The sequence below is a fragment of the Cydia fagiglandana genome, chromosome 5 (assembly GCF_963556715.1).
Source record: "Cydia fagiglandana chromosome 5, ilCydFagi1.1, whole genome shotgun sequence".
NCBI lineage: Eukaryota > Metazoa > Arthropoda > Insecta > Lepidoptera > Tortricidae > Cydia > Cydia fagiglandana.
In genome coordinates, this window is record NC_085936.1 from 7,884,241 (window position 1) to 7,892,208 (window position 7,968).

Sequence of the window (7,968 nt, forward strand, 5' to 3'; positions counted from 1 at the left end):
TTTGATATTGGCCACCGTTTATGAGTTATTTATGAAAACCTAAAAAACGGGACCTTAGAAGTGATTATAATTAAATTTCCCGCGTTAAAATCTCTTTGAATATTGATCCTAGCGAAAAATTGTACTGAATCTTTCTTGTAGGCAATTTTATGCAGAATACTTATGTTATAGAACATTTTTTGCTATGTGCCACCGTTTAAGAGTTATTTACGAAAAACGAAAAAAAGGGACCTTTAATGTCAAATATCTCACTTCCGGTCAAGATTTCGATCGAGCAACCGGCAAATTCGGATTCAGCGGGATCTAATTAGGTTAAAAAACCCGGTTGCCAAAAAGTTATATGCTTTGCCAGGCGAAATAGATTTTATGAAAAATATGACCAGTCTAATTACTATATATGTTCAGAATATTATTTGAATAAACTTATGATAGGATACTTAGGATAGGAAATAAATGTGTGTTTTTATATCTTTAAACCCAATTACTAAGTAGACTGCACATACATTAAAGTCACATTAAAATTCCATTTTGCGAAATAGAGATTTCAACCTTTAACTTTGCAAAAGTAGATAATTGAAATATTCTAAAAGCAATAAAAATAGATTAGGTTAGATTCGAGCTACAATGACATTAGTTTGGGTTCAAGGCAAGGTTGCAGGGCCTCAACAAGGGAAAAAAGGGGGAGGGACTGTTGGCCTGGCTCAGTGAGCCAGAACTGACCCACTTATCCCTACTACTGCCGTAAGCAGGTAATGAATTCCCAATGTATTAAGTTTAGGTTTAATAAACTATAAATATATTTTATTAATAACATAATAATATACAAATATGTATAAGCATAATGTAATAAATAAGCCTACAGCTATTAATAATGTCCGTAATCTGTATAATCCCAAAATACGGATCCCTCGTATGTGGATGCTGCTTACATAATCTCGTCTGTCAAGGTGTTTCGGCAGGAAAAACCTTGGCAGACTTATATATTTCTAAAATGGGGGTTCATATCTACCAACTGGAATTGGTTTCATGGTGGTATCAGATGGGTTAGTGTAGGGTAACCGATGCCGACCTTGCTTACATAATCTCGTCTGCCATGGTGTTACGGCAGGAAAAGCCTTGGCAGACTTATATATTCCTGAAATGAGGGTTCATACCTACCGACTGGAATTGGTTTCATGGCGGTATCAGATGGGTTAGTGTACGGTAACCGATGGTCATCTTGTTTATAATCTCGTCTGCCAAGGTGTTTCGGCAGGAAAAACCTTGGCAGACTTATATATTCCTAAAATGGGGGTTCGTACCTACCGACTGGAATTGGTTTCATGGTGGTATCAGATGGGTTAGTGTAGGGTAACCGATGCCGACCTTGCTTACATAATCTCGTCTGCCAAGGTGTTTCGGCAGGAAAAGCCTTGGCAGACTTATATATTCCTGACATGAGGGTTCATACCTACCGACTGGAATTGGTTTCATGGTGGTATCAGATGGGTTAAATTAGGGGTCCCGCTGGCCACCTTTGAGAGCGTCTGCCAAGCACTTCCGGCAAAAAAAATACTGGCAGACTTCGCTTTTATGTGTCTACATGTAAATTTCTAACTGCTGCCATAACTATTATTTCGGTATCAGATGGGTTAAATCAGCCCCCTTTTTTCGCACCGGAAGTGGCCTTCTTTTTCGTACTTTCGGCAAGTTCCGCCGTGGCAGACTATCGAATTCGGACTTAGCATCACTTTTATGGTTTCCCATTGTGTATTTCATCGTGGTATCAAGTCGGTTAGAAAATTTGCGGCCGGCTCTTCTACTATTAGCTTAGGTATATTTTTAGTGGAGACTGTTCATCTCTTTCATCATTTTGTTAACTATAATGAGATGAATAAATACCATTTAAACAACAATTTTATATGTGATTTACCGTTATTGCATTTCTTATCAAGTATACTCAATTCATCACGATAAGTTTAAGCTTATACTATCTAGAGTAAAAGAATTTAATTTCCTACCCATTTTGTACTTTGACACAGTGACAATAGAATGAGGTCTCTAGCGACTTTCATATTGATTGTCAATGTGACAAGGTACGAAACAGGTAAGAAATTTAATTCTTTGACTGTAGTTTACGATTTAAATTCAAAATGTTTCCGATAATTTCAACTCAAATAAGGATATAAAATGTTACCTGAGTTTTGGAGTCGGGGCGAGCCCACCAGAATTCTCCATTTCGTCTCAAGTCTGCAATCTTCTGGTTTAGTCTGTGTGCCAGCACCACTGTCAGTGGCATGCATTCTTCTGTTTCATCTGTCGCATAGCCAAACATTAGGCCCTGTATAATAAAATACATAGTTTTAAAATGTGTTTGCAAATTTGTAATACAGCTGTAATTCAATGAATAACATTAATATTATTGATTTTTGATTTTACAAATTCTATATAACACAATACAACAGATGAGATTGAGAACATCAGAGATATTATTAGTTATTACTATTGATTGATTTATCAAAACATGAAAACAATTGGAAAACAATATTATAAAAAAAAGGTTTTTAGTAGTTTTATCACATGCCAAACTTATTATTATTAATATTTGCAATGGCATCAACTATTTTTCTCCTAAAATTAATGTTTGACCCAGAACTTACTAATGTGGATGTCATAATGAATGTTATTAATCGCAATTATAATCAATTACTGAAGTAACCATGGTACTAACTGAAACGAGTGGTCATAATGCTGTATTACTCTAACACTTGCTAATCCCTGGTAACAGTGAGAGAAATTTCATCACATTTATGGACACAGTAAACTGTTAGTATGGCAAATACTGTAGATTTTAACTTGTAATGAGGTGAAAAGTGCAAGATCATGAAAATGAGACCAGGTGAAAAGGAGAGGGACAGTTACCTGATCACCAGCTCCTACTTCTTCGTCATTTCTGTTCTCATGCACTCCGGCAGCAATGTTCGGAGACTGCTGGTCTAGCGCCAACATGACACTGCATGTCTTGTAATCAAACCCTGGTCCCAACATGCCCATTAGTATAATATTTATGATATTTACTACATTACTCGTACATACTTAATTATTTGTTCTGATTTAACCTGCCAAATGTAAGTTTCCCAAGTATGATGAAATAAGTGAAAATGCTAATATTCATCTCATTTTTCTGATGCAATCATCCAAATTATGAGTCACAATGGAAAGTACCATTTTGATGAAATTTAAACTTTCTAGTAGGTTATAATTGTAGTATTTTTTAATGTAGAATTATGAAATATGTAATGTTCAGGCAAAAAATTGCCACTTTGTTGGTTATCAAGAAATTGTTTTGGTAAATTGGATATGATAAATTAATAATATTGTCCTTATGACAACCAACAATGTGATACCTTTTGCATGGAACCTCACAAATGTTTTAGTATGCACATAATACTAGCCAATTTCTGGTAGTCCAGCGTTCAGTTTGAAACCCATAATTCTTTCGTGCAACAGGCTCTAATAGAATTTATACCTGATCTCCTGCCCCAAGATCAATTTCTTCTCTATCTTCAAATGCTTTTGCAATATTTGGACTTTGTTCCTCAATAGCCAGTAATAAGTTTAGTGTACGCCAATCAAAACCTATTGTGCAGGAAATAATAGTTCAGGTTTCAAATATAAACATACAGTTTTTTAATGACAGTCTAGATTTTACTGAACAGTTAAACGTCTTGTTCAGTATCTGGCATGTTGCCAGCTTCTAGATGTCTGCTTATCACTATAATGACAATATTTCAAGGATAATGAAGATGTATGCTTACCTTTAGATGAGTCATCGTAGCCGATATGCTTGACGGTTTCTCTGACTACCTTCTGATAGTCTACATTGGCTTTAGAGGTGATTTCGCCGCACAGCAAGACCATCCCAGTTTTTGTCACAGTTTCTGTTAAATGTAGCACTTGTTAGTAAACATTCACAGTACTTCAAACAAACACTGCAAAAATCGATAATGCACTCACCGCATGCTACTTTTGCGTCCGGATCTTGTCTTAAATGCGCGTCAAGTATCGCGTCACTTATTTGATCGCACATTTTATCTGAAACGAAACCAGATCAGTTGTAAAATCCATGCTGTTATAGTTAACCAGCAAATTAATAGTCCATTTCATCATTGTTTGGCTCGGACCACGTGTTGCGACTATTTTGACAAATGTAATCGTCTGCCGCCCATGATGTAACATTGTAATCGACAGGAACCGTGGAACCCAATAGCAGTCTTAAAGTGGCTGAATCGTATTTAGCATGTTTCTAGCCAGCACAACATTGATATTTCGTAAATTATCTGCGCACATGCCTAAGGCGGCCATCTTTCGAGTAACATGATTCCTGCAGCATTTGATATTGGAGATTTGAAACTAACCTGGATGACCCTCACCAACCGATTCGGAGGTGAAAAGGAACACTGATCCATCTTCCATATCATAACTGTGTCCGTTAGTTTTTGTGTATCCATTCATTTTTGAAGTTTCCGGCATTCTGAATAAGAGTTAGCTCACAAAATAACCCGACTAAAACCCCCTGAATTAACACTGTGGAAAAGAGGTCCGGCGCGAGTTCGCGCTGATATTTATAAGGTCGGAGCGGCGCGACAGAGACGCAAATAATGACCAATAAGAAGCGATGACGCGCTTAGTACAGCTGACAGATTCAAGCGTTGTTATTGGCCAAAATGGTTTGTTTTGACTTTTATGAAATGTTCTTCTAGACCTGTAAGCAAATGAAAAGCAACAAATTAAAATCAAAAAATTGCTATATTTAAGTTTATACGGTAATTATTATAAAAAAATCTCATTATTCAGTACATCTTTAATGTGTATGATGAATATAAATCCATAACTTTTATTTGAAGCCCTTCTTATTTGTAAAAACGCCACAGATAATTTTGACGTATCTGTTTCATGAAAAAGGGCGGTCTTCTTAAATAAAAAAATTCAGGAATAAATGGGAAAAAATACGAATAATCTCTGAAATAGGTACTCTAAATACCTACTCTAAACTAAAGTTGAAAAGGTTTATAAAAGAATTGACAGCTTAGTACAATATACCGTGTTGGTTTAGTTTTAAACACATTTCTTTTAAAATTTACAACAACATCTTGCTCAGATATATAGAGAAAAGATTAATCATTTCTTTATGTACCCGAGCAAGAAGTTATAACTAAGTTTAAGCTAAGAGTACTCACTCCCTACATAGAGATAAACCCAATAAGTTTTAAGCGAGTTTTATAAGTACCGTAAAAGTATACAACTTTGCCCTTTCAACATAACTTTGCCCACCGCGTCACAGTTCAGTAAAAGCGAAATAACTTAAAGTTACAGATTAACTTAAAATCAGATAGTTATAGGTAATAAGCTTTTTAAAATAAGTAAGTTATTTAAGCGAGTTTTGAGAAAACTTATTTGTTTACTACAAATAAGTAATAAGATGGCTTAATAAGTATGAACTTTTCAGAGAATTATAATAAACTTTTTTTAACACGTTTTATTACCATACCTCAGATTTAAATAAGGAAACTAATGTATGGAGTGAGTACTCTTTAGCTTACTTATTTCAGTTGTTTTTCTATGTCAGCTGGAACCGAAAACTTACCTTATTATTTCTTTAAATGTTGTATCACATGCAAATAAAAGAAACCTTGTAAATACTTCAAAAAGTTTCACTAATAATATTATTGTATGTTCACTAGCACCAAAATCGAAAGCATTTATTTTAGGTACACCGCAAAGAAACCGTACGCGTTGCGGTGACAAACTTCAACTGAAACCGTTGCGATTGCATCGATTCATTTAAATAGGTGTCCTATAGTAGGTACCTATCGTGCTTTTAGATAACATCGTGCATATTTTGTTAAGATATAAAGCATAGGCCAAGATCGAGTTCAACGCTTAATGTTTAGCCTAGCCTAAGATAAGATGCGTTAAATCTAAGAGAATTTCGTGCTTCGAAATGTATACGCGAGATGGCTCTGTATAGCTCCATATATTTTTCGGTAACTCTGATCACAGAATAAATAATAGTACAGAGTCAGTAATGACACTTCCTACAAAACCGATGAACATCGAACGAACGCTTCAGGGACGAATCATGCTGTCCCTTTCTAATGTATGGCACTATCCCTTTCAGCTATTTAGGGGCTACTAAAGGCACGTTTTTTTCTTAGATTTACCTCTCTATATTACAATAATTCTCTTTGGCCTAGCCTAGGTATTTTTAGAAATTGGCATTATCTATGAAAAGGGACCTTATTGTCGATGGCGCTTACGCCGCACAGCATTGTGAGGCATTGTATTTATATCGGAGCATCGTTAACAATGGCATAAGCGCCATCGTCAATAAGGTCCCTTTTCATAGACAACGTCACAAATACAGATTATAATAATTTAAATTTGTAAAATCAACATTTGCATTTTTTTAATATTGAGATTCCACTCTCACTGTTCCCATTGTATTTCTTTTATAGAGCTAGTTGGACTTTCAAAGTAGGTAAGTAGAGTTAGACCAAGAAAAGTCTGCAATGATTTTGATAGCGTGTGCTGTCAATACCTCCACTTTTATGAATCTACAGGTATTTTGTATATACGATGTAATTTAATCGGTGACCAGGAACCAATTTTTCTAATTCAGTAATCAATGGCGATAGTTGGCTTATCAAATTTCGTACCTTATCAATGCCATTCAGCAATTACGAGTATTTTGTGGTCTTATTTACAACGTATTGTATCCGGCTCGAAGGACTCAAATTAAATACACGTTATAAAACAAAGCCCCCGCCGCGTCTCTATGTATGTTCGCGATAAACTCAAAAACTGCTGAACGGATTTTCATGCTGTTTTCACCTATCAATAGAGTGATTCTTGAGGAAAGTTTAGGTGTATAATTTGTTACGGTTTTGTGTAACCCGTGCAAAGCTGGGTCGGGTGGCTAGAGACAAAAAAATTCAGTTCGTTAACGTCATGGGTCGACTTCTAATTTTAACGATCAAATTTATTTAATAGATACTTTTTAATTATGAGTAATTTGACGCTCTTTATAAGTAGTCCTAAAATAGTGTGGACAACCTCGTATCACGAATCTACGATCATCATGAGATAAACTTTGAACTTTTGCTAGCGAGAATTCGCCATAGTGATGACACGGAGTATCATAATGATTGGATCTTCCCTAGTTTCTCAAGATGACGCAACTATTTGCGCGTCTTGAACCGTCATCTTGTTTTACATTTCGTTATCTTAACAAAGATTACAACTTGTAGTTTTGTGAAGGTTACCATTACCACGTCATTATTCGTGTAGTAAGTTCTCCACCCTTCTAGAAGTCTACCAAATATAGCTTTTCATTAGAGCAAGGGTCAGCAAACTTTTGAGAAGTAAAGCGAAACACGGTCCAGACTGTTCAGTCTCTTCCTCTTAGCCTGCGAAGTCAGTCATCCGATTTGCCTTATGATCCGATTTACTCGGTCTACCCTGTTAATTTTTTTGAGTGACTTGAAGCCGCAATTGTACCTCCAAAGACCGAGCGTGTGGCTTGCGAGAATAGCGAGCCCCGGTTTGCCGACCCCTACACTATACTTATTTCTGCAAAGAGAAACATAAATATAAACATAAACATACTGTATTTTTACAAGCTTTTATTTAACTTAGATAAAAACGGGTTTCTTCAGTAGGTAAAAGTTATTATTATCAAAAATTGCATCACTTATAAATAATGTTATCAAGTTATATGGCTTCGCTAGCATATTTATTGTTATTAGGGTTCCGTAACCAAACGGTAAAAACGGGAACCTAATTCTAAGAGTACTAAGACTCCGCTGTTTATCTGTCTGTCACCACTGTCACCAGACTGTATCTCAGGAACCGTGATAGCTAGGCAATTGAAGTTTTCTCAGATAATAATGTATTTATGTAATATTTAAGTGGGACTCCCATACAACG

The 7,968-nt window shown here is 35.7% G+C and overlaps 1 protein-coding gene across 2 annotated transcripts in view; it reads right to left on the reverse strand.

Annotated features, from left to right (window-relative positions):
- LOC134664394 (S-adenosylmethionine synthase) overlaps positions 1–4,735 on the reverse strand; it is a 33,636-nt gene extending 28,901 nt beyond the window's left edge. Inside the window, exons 1-5 of one of the 2 annotated variants that reach the window (XM_063521017.1) lie at positions 4,398–4,735; positions 3,997–4,074; positions 3,798–3,920; positions 3,509–3,618; positions 2,177–2,320 (exon numbers count right to left, since the gene is read on the reverse strand). In XM_063521017.1, the coding sequence (XP_063377087.1) occupies positions 2,177–2,320; positions 3,509–3,618; positions 3,798–3,920; positions 3,997–4,074; positions 4,398–4,512 (570 nt within the window). In that variant the 5' untranslated portion in view covers positions 4,513–4,735. Of the gene's footprint in view, positions 1–2,176; positions 2,321–2,901; positions 3,015–3,508; positions 3,619–3,797; positions 3,921–3,996; positions 4,075–4,397 lie in introns of both variants that reach the window. The other variant, XM_063521016.1, reaches the window with a different exon arrangement.
- Between the last annotated feature and the right edge of the window lie 3,233 nt (positions 4,736–7,968).